This window comes from Heliangelus exortis, chromosome 18 (genome assembly GCF_036169615.1).
Source record: "Heliangelus exortis chromosome 18, bHelExo1.hap1, whole genome shotgun sequence".
Classification (NCBI taxonomy): domain Eukaryota; kingdom Metazoa; phylum Chordata; class Aves; order Apodiformes; family Trochilidae; genus Heliangelus; species Heliangelus exortis.
Window position 1 is genome coordinate 1,636,101 of NC_092439.1, and position 21,336 is coordinate 1,657,436.

The 21,336-nt window shown below is 50.1% G+C and overlaps 1 protein-coding gene across 3 annotated transcripts in view; it reads right to left on the bottom strand.

Moving 5' to 3' along the window:
• KDM2A (lysine demethylase 2A) overlaps positions 1–21,336 on the bottom strand; it is a 42,693-nt gene that overhangs the window by 12,259 nt on the left and 9,098 nt on the right. For all 3 annotated transcript variants that reach the window (XM_071761559.1, XM_071761561.1, XM_071761560.1), the window contains exons 4-13: positions 12,679–12,817; positions 11,493–11,571; positions 10,671–10,717; positions 10,147–10,325; positions 8,401–8,507; positions 7,897–7,990; positions 6,448–6,601; positions 5,250–5,365; positions 3,697–3,823; positions 2,164–2,585 (exon numbers count right to left, since the gene is read on the bottom strand). In XM_071761559.1, the coding sequence (XP_071617660.1) occupies positions 2,164–2,585; positions 3,697–3,823; positions 5,250–5,365; positions 6,448–6,601; positions 7,897–7,990; positions 8,401–8,507; positions 10,147–10,325; positions 10,671–10,717; positions 11,493–11,571; positions 12,679–12,817 (1,464 nt within the window). The remainder of the gene's footprint in view (positions 1–2,163; positions 2,586–3,696; positions 3,824–5,249; positions 5,366–6,447; positions 6,602–7,896; positions 7,991–8,400; positions 8,508–10,146; positions 10,326–10,670; positions 10,718–11,492; positions 11,572–12,678; positions 12,818–21,336) is intronic.

Genomic DNA, 21,336 nt, shown 5'->3' on the forward strand with positions numbered 1-21,336 from the left:
CCTGGGGACTTAGCAGAACGTGGCCTGAAGCATGGTGGGATGTTTGATCTGGCAGGCAGATGGAGGTGCCAGGTCACCACCTTCTTGTCTGAGCTCTCCAATGAGACATCCCCATGTTCTGACCCTGACAGACCACATAAACCTGCAGGCTACAGCCAGGAAACCCTTCCCCAGCTGGACACAGCTCTGTGGTGAGGGCACAGTTGGTGAACACTGAAAACACATTGGTTCTGAGCTTCTCCAGAGAGGGTTTTGCCCAACGGGCTTGTTGGCCAGGTCCCAGGTCCATTAATGACCTCATCTGGTCCATAAGGGTCTTACCTGGTGCAGAGCTGAGGTGCTGTGGAGGCTGCATGGCTTTCTGCTTAGAGTAAAGGGCTGAAAATGAGGCTTCTCCACTACTACATGAAGAGAAATAAAGATAAAGAGAAGGGTTCTGGGTCTGGACCCAGCATGAGGGATTCCCCACGGATCACACCTCTGAGAGCCTCAGAACTTGTGCAAGAACACAAAAGCTACTTGAGGAGGGAGTTCTAGGGAACACAACTGCCCCACATCACGAGGTACAGATGTATGGATGCTCACTTTATGCTTCTGGCTTGGTAATAACTTGTCCTGCCTAAAAAAATTAAAATAAATAAGGTGCTCTCCATACCAACTGAAAATCAGACTTTCACTCATTGTGCTTGTCAGTGACCAGAGCAGTTGAAAGGTTCAGCTAGACATCTCTTACAGGTTTCAGGACAGATGAGCCAACCTGCATTTGCCAGTTCCATCAACTCTAAGGAAAATATGAGTTTGGAAAACAGAGGTTTGCTGCAGTTGGAACAAACCTGTCTTGTTTTCTCCAGCCCCTGCACTCCGATGATTTTCATGCCTTGAAGACCCTTCAGAGCAGAGGCTTTACCTGGGAGCCTGCTGGTCCTGAGGGACAGTCCTGCAGCTTCTAAAGCACAGGGGACAGCCAGCTTTAAGGGCCAAGTCCTTCACAGGAGCTGTTTGCTTTGACCAATCTGCAGGGACTTTTCACCCAGACACATCAAAACCCCAGGCACACATCTGTGAGCTCCAGAACATGACCAGTCCTTTGAAGAGGTCTCAAAACCTGACTGAACACTGACAACAAGGACAGCTCTGCCTTTCCAACACCCAACATCTGACTCCTTTCTCAGTCCAAGGGTGAAACACTGATCTCAAAGCTCAGTGTGAGCTTCTCAAGAGCATCGTACGGGTCCACGGCTGAGGCCACCCCACCCTGGTGGCTCAGAAACACCCCCCCCATGTACCCAAAGGTCACAGAACAAACTGAAAAAAAGCCCTGGGAAACCAGAACTGCAGCCCTGTGACACCATCTACTGCTGCTCCTTCAGCCAAGCTCCACTGACAGCCCACTGAGACCCCAGAGCTACACCTCAAAAAACAGCAGAGAGCTGGAATTACTGAATGTGCCACCAAAATCAGGGGACAGAGCAAAGGAACAGAAAAAAAGAGGAGACAGCCATGGCTGTGTCTGGGTGTTGGCTTCAGGACAGGCAAGCAGCTGAAGAGCTCAGGGTCAGCAAGGGAGGGAACAGGAGGTAGCTGTGGTTTTAGGGCCTAAAACAGACTTTTGGGGAACAGAGTGAAGCTGATATTCTCACTTCAGTGCTGAAAGGGCTGAACCACCAAAGCTTGTGGAGTCAGCACAGGTCTGGCAGATACAGCTCAGGGTGTAAAGCAAGGCAGGATTAAAACACAAAACCAAAATAAACCAAGACCAAACCAACCAACCAAACAAAAAAAAACCACACACAAAAGACTTCTATGACCTAAGGTCACATTCTTTGGTAACAACCCAAAGGAAAAAAGGCTAAATCCATCTGGAACAAGGAAAAGGCTGCAACTGTCACAGTGTCCAGCAGCCCAAGGAGCCCACAGCCAGATCTGGAAATGAACTGCATGGCAAACAAAACCATCTTGCACCAACACCCATCAGGGACCTAGAGCAGGCTCAGAGGGTCTCCAGAGGAGCCTCACCTCCCTGGCTGGGAGCTGCTGCTGCTATCCCTGATCCAAAACCCAAGCCAGGGTTGTCCCTCAGCATCATCTGGTGTAACTTCAGCCTCAGGTTGAGGAAGAAGAGGACACCAAGCCTGCAGACCCAGCCCTCCCAGCCCCACGTACCTTGACGTCAGCGATGAGGGCGTCCTCGTCCTCGATGCCGGTGGGAACACACTTCTTGTGCAGGGGGAGGGACTCCAGTTTGTCCACCAGGCAACGCAGCCCCTCCAGCTCAAACTGGGTCAGGTGAACCTTCCTGGTCTTGCGTGGGCTGCCAGCGTTGGGGTCCCAGGCCTGGCCATTTTGGGAGCCCCTGCTGGAGTCGGAAGAGTCAATAGATGGGGTCTTCTTCAGCCCCGGCAGGCTGCCCCGGCAGCTCTTGCCCAGTTCATCATAGTCCACGTTGGCACCATTGGCTATGGGGCTGGTGAGAATGGACCTCCTTGTGATGGGTCTCCTGGGCTCCTTCCCTGCTGCATCCTCATCTTCTTCCTCCTCCTCCTCCTCTTCCATGTTTACTGAGTCCGAGGAGCTCAGCTCCATATCTGCCGTGATGGAGAAAGAGGGAGAGAAGAGCACAGTGGTCAGAAAATCATCCAAAGGAGGTGTTCAGTTTCTGGGAGAGCACCTTAAGTCACCAAAGATGCTGGAGCAATAGGTATGTACAGGAACAAGGAAGAGAGAAAAGGATGGGGTACACAATGGTGAGCTAAGAAACCTTGCCCATTCCTGGTTTGGACATGGGAAAACCTTCCCGAGGAGAAAGCAAAGCCCTAGACTGAATTTCATAGAATCTAAGAATGGTTTGGGTTGGAAGAGACCTTTAAAGATCATTCAGTCCAAGCCCCCTGGCCAAGGGCAGGGGTATTCCTCACTAGATCAAGGTTGCTCCAAGCCCTGTCCAACCTGACTTTCCTTTGGAGGGATTGGGATCTCCAGCCATCTGGTTTTGTGAGGGACTTGGGGCCTTGATCCTGCTTTCATGATGGGAGAAAGAGGATGTGGACTCACTAGATGCCCACAAGGTCTCTGAGCCTAACTAGGCAGGATAAAGTAAAAGGGAAGGGGGATCTCCAGCTCCCTGCACCCAGTTCCCACTTCATGCTGGAGACTCCTTTGCCCATATCCTGGACACCACTTTAAACTCTGCGTGCAGGAGGGCCACAATCAGCAAGAAAATTTTACTTCCCCACAGCCCACAGTGGTTACTGTGCAACTTCCCTCCTCCCCAACACCTCTTCTGCTCAAGGTTTTGCTTCTACCAGCAAGGCCAGGAACTTGTCTGCTGGTTTTGCAGCTGCAAAGAACCTGACCTGTTGCAAGGGGTGAAGGAGGAAGCAAAAGTCTGGTTAGTTTTGCCTTCTTGCTCAAAGGAAAAGAAATGAATCACACCTCCTTGGGGCAGTCTGCAATGTACCCTGAGTGCTCAGTACAGCAAAAAGGGAGAAAATACCCCAATAAACCACTTTGAGACTGAAAAACAATGATCCTGAATTCTTCCTAAATGGTCCTCCCCTGCCTGCGGTGCCGCTGAACCAGGCAGCACCCCAACAGGAGGGTACCAAAAAAACCCCAAAGACCCAACCAAACCAAACCAAACTGCTTGGATGCAGGTGAGGAAGGAATAGAGGGTGGTGATCCAAGGCAGGGGCTTACCCATACTGAGTGATTCCTTCTGGAAGTCCTTGGTCAGGTGTGAGCGGCTGGTGATGCAGTAGACGTAGCGCTCCAGCACGTACCAACACATCTCGTAATAGAAGGGGTAACGAAACTTATTGGGGACCTGTGGAAGAGAGGAGGGGCAGGGGATCAGCTCCTTCACTGCCAGCCTGCACAGGGAGAGCTCTTTTTACTGTCTCAGAGCAGACTGATCCCCTCCTGAGGGAAAGGAAACCTGTGGCCGTGTTTATCAGCATCACCCATGCTTCTGGCAGCCTGGGGTAATGCTCCTTGCAGCAGGGTGTTATCACCAGGCAGAGCAGGAACTCACTTGCAAGCCATTAATATTTCATTTTTGTTTGGGTCATCATTTTTTCTGCCCCCTTCCCTCCCCAAAAAACCCCCACAAAGCTTCCTCCTCATCAGTACAAGAAAAACGTGGCAGATGCTACAAAAGGTTTCAGTTGGAGGTAATGGTTCAAATCCTCTTCCCAAACTCCAGCACAGCATCTGACAGCATTTTCACAGATGGAAGGAAAGGCTTGGGCTATCAAGAGGTGTTTCCAGCTCAGCTCTTAAGCAGAATGCTGCTGGGGCTCTGTCACATCAGTCAGGCAGATGTCCCTGAACCTGCTGCTTGTCTCACACCTTCCCAAGGCTACACTGTGCTCAGGGTGTAGTGGCCACCACACCCTCCATCACTCTGTGCATGTCTCAGCTGTTCTGGGTGATGGGGTGATACCTGAGTGCTAACCCATGGGTTGTGCAGTACCCTGAACTGCTCTGGAGAGGCCAGCAGTCTGCCTGTCTCAGCCCATGGGGGTCCTGAGGCTCCTCTGCAGGTGCTGAGCACTGCAGGACCCTCATCTCCACAAGGAACAAGCAAGAACATCCACTTGCCAACAGCATTCTGTGCTCAGCACCTCAGGAAGCCTTTAGTTTCACTGACACAGAATCGTTCTGGTTGGAAAAAACCTCTAAGTTCACCAGGCCCAATCATTAACCCAACTCTACCAAGCTCAATGCTAAACCATATCCCTCAGGACATCACCTACATGGCTTCTGAACACCTCCAGGGATGGGGATTCAACTGGGCAGCCTGCTCCAGTGTTTAATTACCCTTTCAGATTAGATGTTTCTTCTAGTATCCCATCTAAACCTCCCCTAGCACAACTTGAGGCCATTTCCTCTTGTCCTGTAGCTTGTTACTTGGGAGAAGAGACTGATCCCCCCTGGCTCCAACCACTTTTCAGTGAGTTACAGTGAGAATGTCTCCCTTCAGCCTCCTTTTCTCCAGCCTAAACACCCCCAGTCCCACTCATCTTGGACCACACTGAGGTCTAAGATCAACCAAACAGCAGCAGAAGGCAGCCAGGTCAGGTCCCCATCACACTCAGGAAGCTTTCCAGACCCCTTGGAAGCCTCGTGTCAGACTGGAGGCAGCAGGAAGGAACACAACAAGCCTTGGGCCACATTCCAGGCTGTCCCTCTGTCCCAGGTCCTGCCATCCCAGGAGGCCACATCCTCCCAGCTCCTCTGCAGGTCCTTACCCGGGTGCGATCTTCGATGCTGTAGATCCGGAGCTGCATGGGGATGTTGAAGCTGTGTAAGAAGTTGCCTCCAAAAACCAGTGTGTCCATGGGTGTGTACACAGCATGGATCCAACCTGGGAGAGAAAGCAGAGTTTGAAGAAACCTCCTGAGCAACTCGGCAAGGTGGAGGTCTCCCAATTGATGGTCCCTACTGATTAAATCCCTCTGTGATCTCTTTGGAACTGTGCTCTTCAGAGCAGGGCTGTCAGATCTGTCAAACCTCTATTCCTGAGGAGAGAGAGAAACTGCTGGGTTGCACCAGCAGCACCCACACCTCCACAAGTGTCACTACTGAATTACTCAGCTCACTTGACCCATCTAAGAGCTGGAGACAGACTTGTACTTAAGCTCTTAAATACATCTGTGGTTCTGGCCTCGTATCCTCCCACGGTGGCACACGTGTCACCTCCTGTCCACAGCTTTTGTGTCATCCTGGTGTCTCTGGGAAGGTTGCTTTCTAGTTGTCTTAAGTCTAAGAACAACAGAAAAGCAGGAAAATAGCCTTCCAAAGTCTGTTCAACAATTTTAAACCTCTCAAAGTCTCAGGCTGCCCAGAGAGGTGGTAGAGTCTCCATGTCTGGAGATGTTCCAAACCCACCTGGGTGCCATCCCGTGCAACCTGCTCAAAGTGAACCTGCTCTGGCAGGAGGGATGGACTAGATCATCTCCAGAGGTCCCTTCCAACCCCTAACATTTTGTGATTCTGGGTAAAGGAACTTAAGTCCCAGCTCTCTTATCCCTAAGGCTAAGCAACCTAGCCAAGCCCAACATTTTGGGGATTTCAGCCTTAAGGCAAGGTCACTCAACTCAAAAGAAGTGTCAGTTGTGGTAACAGGACTCAAGATGAGCAACCTGTGCAATCCCTGGTGTTTTCTGTTCCTGGTCCAGCCCTAAGCTACACCACAGCTTACTCCTGAAGATGAAACCCCAAGTTACAGAAGCCTTTGACAGCTGAGACAGTCCCAAGAATTTTATCAGAAGCCTTCAGCGGGCTCCAACAAGAAGGATGGAGCCACATCCTCTCTCCCTCTCCCAGTTACTCATGAGGGAGGATGTCAAATCCTGCCTGTTTCAATTTTGCTGGTGTCCCAGGAATTTCAGTCTCCTGCCACCACCCCAGTGAGAGCCAGGATGGCTCCTGCCCAGCCTGCAGTACCTGAGGGGATGACAAATGTGTAACCCTGCTTGAGCTCGATGCGCTGGCACTCGGACACTCTGTCCCCAAGGAAAATGTCTCCCTGCTTCCCTGAGAGAAGCCAGTTCTCATAGAGCTCCAGGTTCTGGGGGGTGGGAGGGATCAACCAGAAGATCTGCAAATCAAGACAACACGTGTAAGTCATTGCATAATTAACAAGATTACTTTTTGCTTCATCCTATCCTGCTCTGCTTCCTCTCCAGACATCTAAGTCTTTTCCTTTCCTCACTCACAGAAGATGGAAATGGAAAAATTTCCACTGAAGTGACCTAAAAAGCTGCTGAGCAAGGTTTTTCCTGAGCACCACAGGTGGACTGAGCTTGGGATGCTTCCTAAGGTGTCATTTACATCAGTGCCAAGAGATCTAGAGACCAAAGACACCAGAGAATTAGAGACAAAGGAGATATTTACCTGGGGATTTCTGCCAGATAAGAGCTGTAAATGAATTAGAGGTTTGCACCTATCTACAGGTGATAAACAGACATCCAGCCCTAACCAGACTCTTCAGAGCTCCTCCTCTGGAGGAAGCACTGGACCCCCAAGCCATCCCAATGCTGGGGAAGTCTGGCACCTACATCTTCACAAGGAAAGGTGAGTGGAAAGGCCAAATTCTTCAGGTGGGGCAGTATGCTGCATTCCCTGAACCTCATTTAAGTCAGTGGAGAAAGATGGGATGGAATATTTGCCCAGGACTTTTCCTAAAGAAGTGAAAAGAGGTGTTTTTTGGTTTTATTTTCCCCAAAGATCTGCCTTTATGGAGGGAGCCCATCTAGCTGCTTCAGGTGATTTTTTTGTAACCAAACTCAGGTGGAGCTTGGGGTTCAGTTTTACCCTGGGTTGAGCTCAGCCACAGAAAAGGTTTCCAGAAAAGCAGCTCAAATCTTGACACTGTTTTAGAGCTACTTTAAGAGGTTTTGTGGAGAAGACCTAACTAACCTTCAAGTGCTTTCAAAAGCAGAAGCCTTTTAACTGATGTTTTAAAGTAAACCTTCATACATCTGCTGCTATTTAAAAGCCCTGGACAGCTTAGCTTTAGGAGAGGCTCCCAGTCCTCTTTAATTCCCTTTCCTCAGTTTGCTGCTGCTCCCAGGGTGCTGTTTGCACCACACCAAGAGGTGATGCAGCCAAATGACCTCTCAGAAGCCCAAAGCTCTGGATGAACTGGGTTATTCTACTCTTATGTAATTTTTAACCTTTTATGAGGTTGTCTCAGCAGCATCTCTGACAGTGTAGGTTCTCAGCCTGTGCCTGGTGGACCTCTGAGGGCCTGAACTACTTCCAAGAACCACAGGTAAAGAAGTTTAGGGTGGAAAAACTTCAATTCACCATCTGGGAGCTGCATCTTCAAGGCCTGACATAAAAAGAGACTAAAAGCCACTCTCCTGAAGCACTCTGGAACTCTCCTCTTACCTTTCCCCCTCGGTGGATGTGGTACCACACAGAAGTCCCACCAAAGTCCACGTGGAAATCTGTGTAGCAGCCCTTGACACTCATCAGACAGTACCTGGTGGAAAAGAAGAAATTTGAAAAAAAAAGAATTTCTTCTTTTAAAAGAAGAGTTTTAAAGCAGAAAGAGCATTTACAAAGGGAATGGGCTGTCCAAACCCAGGCCAATAGCTCAGCCCAGAAGCCAAGCCCTGCAGTGCTAAGGTGGTGGTTTGCAGGAGAGCTCACTTTGCATTTATATCCATCCTTACAAAAAAAAAAAAAACCAAAAAAAACCAAACCCCAAACAACAAAACAAAAAAACCCCAAAAACAACACCAAACAAACCTGCTGCAATAAACAGAGACTGTTCCTCCCCTATCCCCTCAGTACAAACTGCTTCTTCTTTGGGCAGTTTTCTTGCAAGAGATTTATTTTATTTTTTTTTTCCTGCCTGCCATCCCTGGAAGAGCTCAGGAAGTCACTTACTTCTGCACCTTTGGGTACTGCATCTCCAGGATTGCATTTGTAGACTCTGTCTGACTCTCCTTCAGGTGTCTGGGCCACATGTTATCAACCCAGTCAATTAAATCCACCTAGAGCAGAAAGGGGAGAGGCATGAGCAGAGATGAAAAAGGCACAAGAAATACTTTTTCTATCCTCCAGGCTGTCCTGGAAATTCAAACACCTACTGCCTGCCTGGTAAACCCACAGCCCACGTGCAGCCAGGCATCTGTGGGATGCAGGATTGCAAGGGGGCCACCAAATCCATGGTGGCACCTGAATGGCCACAAGACCCCCTTTTTAGGCCCCCACACACCCAGCAACCTGCTGCCACTGGTGCAATCCCACACACACCTAAAGCACTTTGTACCAGCTGTCCTGGCACCAGTTGCTGACCAGGGAGAACCCCAGCAAGATCCCAAGCACAGCACTGGGATACTGGTTTTCTAGTTAGGGATTAGGGACAAACTGTTATGCACTGGGCTTCCATAAAAAAAAAAAAAAACAAAAAAACGTGCTGGGAAGCAACTGCTGGGGTGGGATTCAGATTGCAAAGCTTCAGGAGAGCCAGAACAGGCAGAGATATCCAAGCTCCCTCTACAGTTAACAGACAGAAGTGAAAGGCCCTTCAGAGCTGCCCCTTCCCCTGCACCAGCCACAGAGGGTTCAGGATGTCCATCCCATCTCTCCCACCTTCCACACTTCAGGGCAGCTCCTTTCCTCCCTGCACACCTCCAGTCTTGGCCTCCTCTGGTCTTGGGGATTTCAGCACTTTGCATCAGAAACCCTCCCCCTGCCATCCTGCACAACCCTCTGGAGTCCCAGCTGAACACACAGGGTTCCTGTGCTGTTTCCAAACATCAAGGAAACCACAAAGCTCAACCAGCAGCCAGGCTTTAGCTGCTCTCTCAAAATGCACCAAGCATTGCTGAGTTCTGCTCTCTGATTTAGACCCTGGCCATGGAGATGCTGGGAGGGCTGGAGCAGCTCTGGAGCCAGGCTGAGAGAGTTGGGGGTGTTCAGCTTGGGGAAGAGAAGGCTCCAGGGAGAGCTCAGAGCACCTTCCAGGTCCTGAAGGGGCTCCAGGAAAGCTGGGGAGAGGTTTGGATAAGGGCCTGAAGGGATGGGATGAAAGGCTTTAATGGCTTTAAAATGGAAGAAAGGACATTGAGATGAGACATTAGGAAGAAATTCTTCCCTGTGATGGTGCTGAGACCCTGGCCCAGGTTGCTCCCAGAAGCTGTGACAAGTGCAACTACTTACAAGAGACTGAGCTAAAAGCAAAAGTACAAGACAGAAAATCACCTTTATCCTGGCCCAAACCAGGACACTGCCCCATCCCTGGCAGTGTTCCAGGCCAGGTTGGATGGGGCTTGGAGCAACCTGGGCTGGTGGGAGGTGTCCCATGGCAGGGGATGGGATTAGATGGTCTTTAAAGTCCCTCCCAACCCAAACCAGTCTGAGATTCCATGGGATGCTTCCATGATTACAGCAAGCCACCCCTGCCCTGCACCTCTCTGTGGCCAGAAGGAGTTGATGGGTGCTCCAAGCAGCAGAGCAGTGCAGTGCATGACAGCCCAGGTCTTGGCAGGCAGTGTCAACAGTTGACTGGGAGAGACTGGAAACCAGTGTCCCCAACATGTAACCAGCAGCCCCTCTTCCTCCTACATCCAAGTACCAGCATGTCCCTTGCCCACAGAGGACTCCTGGAGAAGCAAAGGGCAGGCTCACCGTGGCAGGTCTCTGCACCAGGTTCTCCAGTTTGGTGTGGCTGAACTCCAGGCTGATGACATTGTAAAGTTTCTCCCTCTCAGCCTCAGGTGTTTCATAGTAACGTGCCCACTGAGCCATGGACATCTCAATGTCCCTCTGAGTGTTCACATCCATGACGTCCACCATCCGGCGGCTCCCTGCCAGGACACACACACACTCACTGGAATTTCCCTTTGTGCACAAAAGACCACCCAGAAGAAACACTCCAGAAGACATGGGAACCTTCCTCAAAGAGCCCACCCACCTACAGCCTCTCCCACGACTTCATCTTCCTCCACAAACACGTTGAAACACAAGTTCACATTTTTCAAGTCGCTGAGAGTTGTGACCCACTGGCTAAGGATGGCTCAGGTTCAGCCAGCAAACTGGGGGAGCCACCCCCCAACACCTCTACCTTTGATAAACCTGATGAGTGCCCCTATCCACCCCTCTCCACCTCCCTGGGGTGCAGCAGGGGCACCCTGAGCTCCCCAGACACTTACCCACACACAGCCTCACATCATTCACGCTGAAATCCGGGTCTGGCATCCTGCAGAACAAACAAAAAATCATGGAAAGCTTTCACTTGCAGACCCTTCCCACCTGGAACCCCAGTACTGGCACTCTGAGGCTACTACTGGGCTGGTTTTTTGCCTCTTGGATGTGGGTGAAGTCCGTGCAGAGGAGATCTCTGGGGGAATGGGTCAGGGCTGGGTGCTGGGGTGAAACACTGGGCCCCAAATCTGGGTGGGAGGCAGATCTGGGAATGGGAAACACCATCTCTAGAGCATGAGATGTTCTACAGGGTCTTCTGGCAAGCCAGCAAGCAGGCCTTGAGCTAAGCAACCCCAACTCATAACTAAAATAAAAAATCAGAATCTTCACTGACTTACTACAGCAGGAGAGAGATGGGAGTTGAAAAGTTTGTTGGGCAAATCAGGTTGGAATTCTGGAAACTGCCAGAAATACTACAAATTCCTTGACTCTCTGGCAATAGATGCCTGTATTACTAGGAAAGAAACCCAGCCAGATGTTGCATCAGAGCAGCCATGGGACTTCCCAGACAGCTGGTTAAATTGGAATAACCTACAGCCTCCCAAGTCCTCTCATTTTAAACCCAGATTAATAACACAGGTGGAAGACACTTCTTTGTGCCCACTGCAGGTAAAGAACAGCAGGGACAGGACAGAGTCACATCAGCTTGGCAGAGCATGGATCCAGCTACCAGGATCAGATGATGCCACACAGTGTGAAGAGAGGCAAAAAAAAAAAAAAAAAAAGAAAAAGAAAAGGGTAGAGCCATCCTCTGTGTCCCTGGCACTTACTTTATCCCCAGGCCATCAGCACTCCTGAAGATGAGAGGGTCCCTCAGGCCACCTCGTTGGATGTACTCAACTGTGAAATCTGGTGTAGGGAGAAAAAGAGGGAAAGTGTTAAAGGAGACTCCTTCAGAGTCAAACTGAACCCTAGAGAGCTCTTGCCCAGCTCTGTTCCCACCAAACAAACTTCAAGACTCATGGCCCTATCTACTTGAGACCAGAGAACCTCCTCACCTCCCTGTGGCATGGCCAGCCAGTAAAATCAAGCCCCATTCCTTGTTATTTCTACATCCCTGAGGAGCTCCTGGAACTCCTTTGCAGCAGTTCTGGGAGCAGCATGGTGTGTGCTGCTGACAAGCCTCAGACAGCCCCAACAAGGAGCAGGGGGGAGTTTGCCCCAACAGGCTGCACCAAACAGGGAAAACCAGCCCATATTTTGGTCTTTGCTTCCCCAAGAAGCTCCCAGCCAAGCCAGAGAGGCTTTGGAGAAATGCTCCTCCCTTGTGGTAAATCCTCACGAGGCTTGCACTGGCTGGGTGATGAAAGGACAACCTGCTGAGCCATCTGGGTGGTGAAAGAAGGGGGAGAAATCCCCCCCAGTCTTTGACTTCAACATCTTGTAGACACGTGGCTGCAATTACAGGTGCTGAGGCAGGCAAAGCCTTGGTGCTCCTGGCTGCCATGTGTCCCACAAGGCTGCAGAGCTGCAGACTGGCTCATTGCTCTCCAGACCAAGAGGCTTCCCACACACATTCCCTGTTACCAACTCCCCTGCCCCAAGGGTTTAGAAGGTTTGAGTCAATCCTCCACCAACACACCCCACGTTGCCTTCAGGATGCTTGGGGAGCAGGCAGAAACGTCCCCTGCTTGGGTTATGCAAGTGAAGTGGTTTACAGCAGAGAAAAGGTGGAAAGAAGGGACCCAGTTTGACAGAAGGATGCAGAGTAGAAGGCAGCAGAGTGGGAAAAGATTTCAGGAACATCACAACTGCCTTGTAACCACCCTTTAAGTTGGCAGTCAGGGAAGCTTTGGGTGTAGTCAGATGCACAAGAGCACATCCAGCTGTGATCCCTGCCAGCTTTCTCTGAAAGGCTCAGGGAAAGGTCACCTCGCACACCACGGAGAAGCAGCCAAGACCAGCAGCTCCCTGGTCACTGACAGCAGGAGCACAAACTGCAGCTTGGACACAAACCTTTGCCTTCCATGAAGACCACGAAGGTGGAGTTAAACTTGTTGGTGGAGAGCTTTTCCTCCAGGTCAAACGTCCTCTTCCCTTCAATCTCATCGTCGGAGATGCCATCGTCCTCGTAACGCCGCCTCATGGTGCCACGCTGGGGAGAGAGAATGGACCAGCAGGGTAAGAGTTAGGGACCAGAAGGAACCACCAGTTTGCTCCCCAGAACCTCAACTCAACCTGGCACACCTCAGCCAGGGCCTCTGGGGAAGCCTTTGCCCTCCAGCATCCGGACTTTGGGAAGACCATGGGGTTCTACTCCCAAAAAGAAGAGAGCCCCTATTACTGAGTTGCACTTTACCTACTAAGTCTCTTGCTCAAAAAGTACTCTTGGGATCAGTTTTCAAGAGAGATGTGCCACAGAACATGTCCTGAATCCCAAACCCACCACTGAAACATCAGATTTGCTTCTCCTACAACCAACAGATTGTGCAAGTTGGGCCACGAGTGCTGCCACCGAAACAGGGGAGGAGGGAAGGGAAATAGTTCAGTCTAAAAGGGGGAAAGAAAAAGAATCAGCATCCTATTTTTAAAGGTTCATCACTTTTTTGCTGTGCTGGAGCTAAAGGCACTTGTGAATTGAAATCCACCAAGGACTTGATGGAATTCAAATCCCCCAGGAAGGGTTTGATGGTGAATTCTCAGGTTTTCATCTTTGGTAACACTTGTACACAAGTTGATTTATTCCCCTGTTTGTGTGGGGGGATCAGAGGGACGTGTGTGTGTGTAGCCCTTTTCTTAGAGGGTCTCATAAGTACATCTGTACAGGGATTCCTCACAGACATCCTCATCTGGATCTGGAAGAAATTACTGTCCCCAGCTGTTAGCCACCCTCTGGCAGAGCCTTTCCCAGGAATGCTCTTTCCATCCCAGCAGATAAAAGCCCCCCTGGTGCAATGAGCTGCCCTCCTCTCATTAGGGATGTTCCCATCAGAAACCATTCACACCAACTGTTGTGCCAGCAGCCAGCCAGGGGCAGGATAGGGCAGGAGGTGACATTTATCACAGCTGAGTTCAGCAGTGATTCACCCAAAGCCACACTCTGCACTCCTGTGTTCCTCACCCAGGGTTTACCTTAAATCCCAGCAGGTACAATCCCACCTTTTGGTGATGGGTGAAAGCTTTTGAGTGGGTGAGGGTTTATTTTGCCCCAGCCCAGCCTCACTCACCTTCTCATTAACCCCCAGCCCATCACACCCCACAAACCTGAATTAAACACCTGACAGCCTGGTATCAACCACCCAGCAGTCTGATCCCTCCATAGCTTCACTCACCCCTCTCTTATTTTTGGTTTTGTAGCTTTAAAAAGCACTGGTGATAGAGAAAGGACTCCCTCAAAATGATAAACTCCTTTAAAGATGTTTTGAAACTCATTATTTGAACCAGCCTAGGAGCATGTGGGGACACTGGTTAAAAAAAAAAAAAAAAAAAAAAAAAAAAAGACTTTTTTTCCCCCCCCTTTATATCAGAACTTTAGCCTCAGGCTCTCCAGAAAGCTGATCAATTCACAAGAAGTTTCTCAAGATGCTTTATCTCTCCCTGCTGTTAACACCTCATTAACTTTGGTTTTCCCACCTCTCCAAAAAAAAACAAAAAAACCAAAAAAAAACACCTCATCTGCAAGGCAGGGACAACAAGTTGCTCCAGAATGGGGCATCTCAGAAAAAAACCAACCTTCTCCAAAAGCCCTGATGATGAAACAACCTGGAAATGGGCTGTGGGTCTTCAGGTGTTTGTCTGAAGCCACCCACTGAACAGGGAGAGCAAGCAGGAGTCCTTTCTTTTCACTGGTTTTAACAATACAAAGATCAAACTAATTTTCCTGAGAGGCTGGTATGGACACTTGTATCAACAATGCACTAAAAATGATTAAAAAACCAACCAACCAAAAAATAATAGGAAGAGGTGGCACTCACAGAAGCCAAGTGACATAATTCTGGTGGACTTTGAATGTTATCCTGGCAGGGTTGAACTGTGGGGTGCCAGAGCTATAAATCCTACTGCTCCCAGCACAAATCCAGGGGCTCAAACTCCCAAGATGTAGAGGCTGGAGATGCAGAGGTATCACTGGTATTGCCCAGGGAAGTGGTGGAGTCACCATGCCTGGAGGGGTTCAAAAAACATGAAGATGTGGCACTTGGGGACATGGTTTGGTGGGCATGGGGGTGTTGGGTTGACAGTTGGACTTGATCTTAAAGTTTTTTTCAAACCTTGATGATTCCATGATTATAAACTCCTCATAAATCCTCCCAGCTGTGCTGCTGAGATGAAAAAGTCCAAAGCAGCTGCCTCAGAGGGATGGAGCTGGATGGCCCTGGCATGGCCACCCCAAAAGATGCCCGTGATGGGAAAGGATGGAACAGGCACACTGCTGTTAGCTGGGAACCTTGGCTGGGTGCCATGGGAGCTGTGGTGGCCCATCCTTTGTGGGGCTGGAAGCTTCACAACAACCTCCTGTAGGTCTGTTAAGCCATGGGAGATCCTGCTGGACTCCCAGCACCAGCCCAGCACGGTGGTGGCTCTGAACTGGGAAGAATAAATGATATTTCAAGGCTCCTAGGTTCAGCTTCACAACAAGGGTTAGAGCTGAAGCTCAGGTGGGTCCCATTTGACCAGAAATCTCCCACCTCAGAAGACCTGAGCTGGGACACCACCAGCCTGAAAAAAAAAACTCCTCGTAGCAGCCAGGCAGAGCACAAAAGCACAGGGCAGGTAGAGAACCAACAGAGAGGGGAAATCCACCTCCAGAGAGCCTGGTGCCCCCTGATCCTGGGGGAAGGTGAGATGGCATCAGCTGCCTTGCTTCTAGGAACTCTTCTAAAGCTACTGCCAGGCCAGGAAAGAGAGGGGGAGAGGCAGAAGTTGTACATGGTTGGAGTGTAACTATGGTATGGGTGAATAAGCCTCCCTCAGAGCATGCCAAGGAGCTCCAGCTGACAGCTCCCTTCCAGAACTCCTTTTGGAGGGGCCACAGCTCCCACCCAACTGGGCTGCAGGGCACAGCAGGCATTGTCTGTCCTTCTGGAAGTGGCACCAAGCCAGCCTGGGTTCTGGATTGTGTTGGGGAGTTAATTTAACAGGAATGTGACCACACGGCCAAGCTGGATCCAGATCCCACTGGTGCCATGTAGCAGATGCTACACTTGTGCTGGGGAGGACCAAAGAAATGTTATGACCAAAGAAATGGGACACGTTTCAGAGGATGCCCCAACCTGCCAGGGACTCACAGAAACCAGCAGCAACCTTCACCTTAGCCCAGGTAGATCCACCAATGGTACCAACAGGAGGAAGTGGGCAAAACCTTCAACTCCAATCCCTTTGCAACAGGGATGCTGAATGTAGAATGAAAAGGGTCCTCTCCTCCAGCCAAGCAAATTCCAAACTCCTAATGCTCTTGTCATCAGCACAGCATCAGCTCCAAAACTCCACTCCACTCTCCCAGCCAGATCAGCTTTGCCTCTTGCTGTGGGCAGGGAAGGGTCTGGCCTCCTAATTTGCTCAGTCTGTAGGAGAATAGGATCCTGACCATGGCTGAGGACCCAAAAAAGCTGCCACAATACAAAGAGCTCCCACCAGTTATACAACACCAGGGCCACAGCACTTTCATCTCATTGTTGTCTTGGGAGGGTGGGGTAAAAACAACATTTCAGTGCACACAGAGCAGGCAAGAGGGAGGAAAAACTTTTACACTTTCAAGTGTGTGTTTTGGGAGAAGCAGCATCTGCTGGGACTTTGGGATAAAGAGTTTTCCCCTCCTGGAGCCTGCACACCCCATGGTTCCCTGGCTCCTCAAATTGTGTCTCCATCTGAGGACAGATGTGGTCAGGGTACAAGCCACAAGACACTCCAAAACCTTTTTCTGCTCTGATGGGCTTTCCCAGAATAACAGAAAGTTAGGAAGGGACCTTGAAAGATCATTTATGTCCAACCCCACCATCCAGGGCACTGCTGCCTGGTTAATAACTGGCTACAGGTGATGCCTGTAGGGACACACAAATAGCACCCTAATGCCAGCCTCACCTTTCCAATAGCACCCACTCTGGGACAGCTGCACAAACCCTTCCCACAGCACAAAGGAGGGAACAGCTAATTCTGTCCCACAGGGTTGGGTCTTGGCTGGGTACTCCTGCCCAGCTTCTTGGTGCCAGCCCATCCAGGTGGACCTCACCAGAACACAGCAGCAAGTCACAGCTCTGGGCTTTTAGGCTAAGACTGCTTCTTCCCAGGTGTTTTCCAATGTCATCTGTCAGTTCAGTCAGGGAGACATCTTCCAAAAAGGAGATCAGCAGCCACCATCCAGGAGAAAGTCCCACGTGAAGCTCAGCTCCAGTGAAGCAAGGGATCCCTCTCTGTTGGACAAGCTCAGTGTTCAGCATGAAGCAGGATATTTAAACACCACTTCTTTTTTCAGCTTTGTGTTAGGATCCAGGCACTCTTCATCCTGATGAGAGTTTTAAGTAAGGAAGAGCAGACAAGCAGCCCAAAGCCTTTCTCTCCATGTCAGGCAGGGTCAAGATGAAGGCAGTTGATTCATCCTCCAGCTCCAGCCAGCCAGCAGCTCTCATCTCAGACACCTGTCCTTCACCAGCTCTTTCTGGCCCTCTTGGGTACCATTCAATTAATGGAGAAAATTGGAAGCATGAATATTAATCCTGCAGATGGCTCCAGAGCCAGCCCTTCTATTCTGATCCTTTCCTCTGCAGCCTCTTTTCCCCAGGGATGCCAAGAGAAGTGCCTCATGCAGCTCCATGGGGTGTTCTTCAAAACCCTTCCTCCTTGGACACCTTTCTCCAGGCTGCCTTGGTGGAGCAGAGCTACCTCTAATGGCAAAGATCTGGCAGGCAGCTGGAGAAAGCCAGAAGACTTCTCCTGTGGGGTTATTTTTGTTTTGTTTTGTTTTTTTGAGGGAAGAACTAGAAATAAGGTCATATTTGGGAAAAAAAAAAAAAAAAAAAAAAAAAAAGAAAGAAAAAGCTGTCCTTTTGCTGAAGGAGCCTCATATTTACAGAGTGAAACCAACAGTATTTTAGTCACTTCCTGTCCTGTTTGCTGCCTCCCTCCCTGAGCTCCCAACATCTCCATCTCCCAGTCTCCAGGAAGCCTCCTCCTGCTCCTGCCACTTCAGGAGACCAGAGCACCCTTCACCTTCCTTCTCCCCCCTTCCTCTGTTGTGTTTCCAGAGCAGCTTCCTGGGTTTGAAGCCTTCCACAACCCTCTATTATTCCTTCAGAGGAAAGATGTTGATATCAAGACTGCCATCACATTTCTCCCTCCTGAACTCCCTCCTTCCAAGTTCCCCTCTCCACAGGGATTCCAATTCCACCTGGCTCCCAGGTAGAGCAGAGTCCTACCAGGGGAGCTCACATCCATCTCTCAGCTTCCACACCAGATGCCTCCTATCCACCCCTCCCTTTGGATTTTGCTGAAATGCATCCAAACTGGTAACAAACTGACAAGCTCAACCCTCCCCAGTTTAAGAATTTGCTCTAAAATATGTGAGAAGTTGAACAACTTTGGCTCTTGTCTAGGTAGATCCAAACCTTCAGAATCCAAACTTGTTGGTTGGGGCTTAAATCTTGAGTGAGGATCTGCAGCAAGGAGCAGTGTCCAGGATTTGGTCTGGAAGACACCAAGCTGAGACCTGCCAGTTATCAACCTCCCCAAATTCCATGAGGTCTCTTGTACCAGTGGGAAAGGGTCTGGGGGAGGAACAAGGCAACGAAAATCCGTGGCAAGGAGATGGAAAAACAACGTGTAGGGAGGTTGGACAAGCATGGAAGGAGCAAGGTTGGACAAGCATGGAAGGAGCAGGGTTGGACAAGCATGGAAGGAGCAGGGTTGGACAAGCATGGAAGGAGCAAGGTTGGACAAGCATGGAAGGAGCAAGGCAGACCCAGGGCAGAGCAGGTGCCAATGCCAGAACTGAGGAGGTATTTTCAGACCCAGTGTGAAGACCAAGTCACAAAGATGATGACATCCCATCAGCAGCCTGCTACTTAAGCACAAGAGCTTTTCCTTTCCATATTCCTCTCCTCCAAGCCTGCAACTCCCACCTCGGGGTCTAGGCTCCAAGTTCTGGTCCATACAAGCACATTACTTGTGTTTTTCTCTGCCAGCTTCTTGTCCTCACCTTCCATCACCTTCCTCACCTGCCTCCTCACCTTCCATCACTTCAGTTTCTCCTCCTCTCCCTCACAAGCATGGAAAGCAATAGCTAAACCACACCACCTCCCATCACCCTTGGGGTACAACGGGTCCTAGAGATGGGCCCCATCTCATCCTGTCAACATTTTGGCTCTGCAAAGCTGTTTGCTTTGCCAGTGCCCTGGAAATGATCAATAAAGTGGCCCTGGGCTCCTTGCTCCCCCAGCTAGAAGGAGGATCAGCAGGATCTGAGAACAGAACACAGTCCCCCAAGCAAGAGATCCAGGCCAGGATGTCTGTCCAGGCCATATCTGTCCCAGTGCAAGGCTGGAGGCCAGCCTGACACCAGGACAAGGTGGCAAGGGGCTAATTTTAGCAGCCCTGCATGTCCTGTCCACCCAGGATGACCAGCTGGACATATTAAACTAACTCTTCTGTTGCCTGCTTTCACAAGAGGAACCCAAGAACTCAAATTAACCATCTCCTGTCCCTCAAAAGCTGGAGAGCAGAACTGCTGTGTCCCAGGTCACACATTCCTGGACCAAGAAAGACTCCAAGCATCAGGCTGAGGAGTGAAGAGGAATCTATACAGAGCTGGAGAGCTTCCAAGCCTGACAGCTCCAGGAAGGATTCCTCTCACGAGCAGGACTGGCAGGGAGAATGCTTTGGTTTGCATTTTGGGGTGATGACACTGGAGGTGCATGAGGAATAAGTGGGGAATTGGAGCAAGGCTGAAAGAGGGAGATGGGGAGGGAAATGGGGCCAAGGAAAACTCCATCAGACTGACCCAGCCACAGCAACAAAACCATGAGATAGGAACGTGGGAGCTCAGGACACAGATGGGAAAACCTGGAAACACCCCCAGTAAAGAAACATTTCCTGGGAAAGGAGATGGCTTCTCATTCTGGTCACCTGCAACCTGTTTGACACACAGGCACTGTCCCAGCTAACTTTTAGGGCACTGCTGACCCTCACAGCATCCATACCCACCCCAGCTGTAGCTGGACAAACCCTGCCTGGATTCTCTCAGAGCTTGAGAAAGCTCATGAAGGACCAAACCCTCCACTGCTCCACCCTTTCAGGACTGAACAGCCACACAGGCTGTGTCAAGAAACACTCTTTGCTCTTCAACCTTGTTATTTCTCAAGCAAACTGAGCAAACTCTTGGTAATTACCTCTCACTCCTTCCAAACCAGAAGAAATCCAAGGAAAAAGCTGCTGTGTAGAGCCCTTCCCTTGCCAGGGTGTTCCCAGCAGATGCTCTGTGCACTCAGGTAGCTCTGCTCCTCCTTTTGCTTTAGCCAGGACAGCAACAGAGCATCTCCTCAAAGTGGAACAAAGTAGAGAAAACATCCTCAAAAAAGCAGGCTTGAAAATCAGATCCACCTAATTCATTTTCCCACTTGGGAAAGAGTGGATCATTTACCTCCAGGCTGCTGAGCCCACACAGACCACCAGACAGAGACCTAGCAGAGCTGGCACAAGGGACAGATGGGGTCACCTGCAGTTGGGGACAGATTTAAGCTTAGCAGATCAGCTTTACACAACCTCACTCCTTGCTGGGACAGGCAGAGCACCTCTGTGTCCTCAACATGCTGAGAATTCAGGGGGTGAGCTCAGATTTCTCAGTAGGGAAAAAGCTGCTGAATTTCCCAGTGTTCCAACCCAGCTTTGCAGAAACCTGTTGGCACTTCTGTCCCATGACACAACAGCAGTACTTGGACAGCAAAAGCACAGGGAGCTTTAGGGTTTGCACTGCAATTCCTACTGTTCTTTAAAGAAAACAGCAACAGGCTACAGGCCCTGGGATGCTCAGGAAGAAGGAAAACCCCCCAGGACCATTGAGAGGAACATGGAAAGCAGGTAAAACCATCCAGCTATTTCCTCAGTGCTCTGCAGTGTTACACCATCACTGCACACACTCTCTCCCTTTGCTCAGCCCTTTCCTTACTCCAAATGGGGCAAAGGGGCTCAGGAGTTCAGTGATGTGTGGAAATACTCAGGGACACTGCTGGAGGAGCACACACTGCCAGTCCTTCCCACTTCCAGCTGCCTCATCCTGAGATTACAGCTCCTGAGAGCCAGGGGTACACAGGAAAGCAAGGGGGAAACAGGGCACTCTTGGACTGAACAGCACAGGCCAGCCTTTTTTTTTTTTATTTATTATTTTAAATACAGGCTTTCTGTTGCTCTGACACTTTCTGACTGTACCTCCAGCACTCACTTTGCTGTCTTCCCAAATTCTGCAGCACCACTTCTCTCTTCTCTCTCCAGAATTTCATGGCTGCCTCAGGAAAAATTAAAGCAAGGGAAGAGGTGACATCAAAAAGGACCATCCCCTGACTGCCTGGGATCTGCTTTTCTAGGTAACAGCTCTAAATCAACATCCTGATCCTTCTCTTGTCACCTTTTTATCAAGTGACTTCTCCCAAACTCCATTAGGACTAAGAGAAGATGGTTCTGTTCCCCATC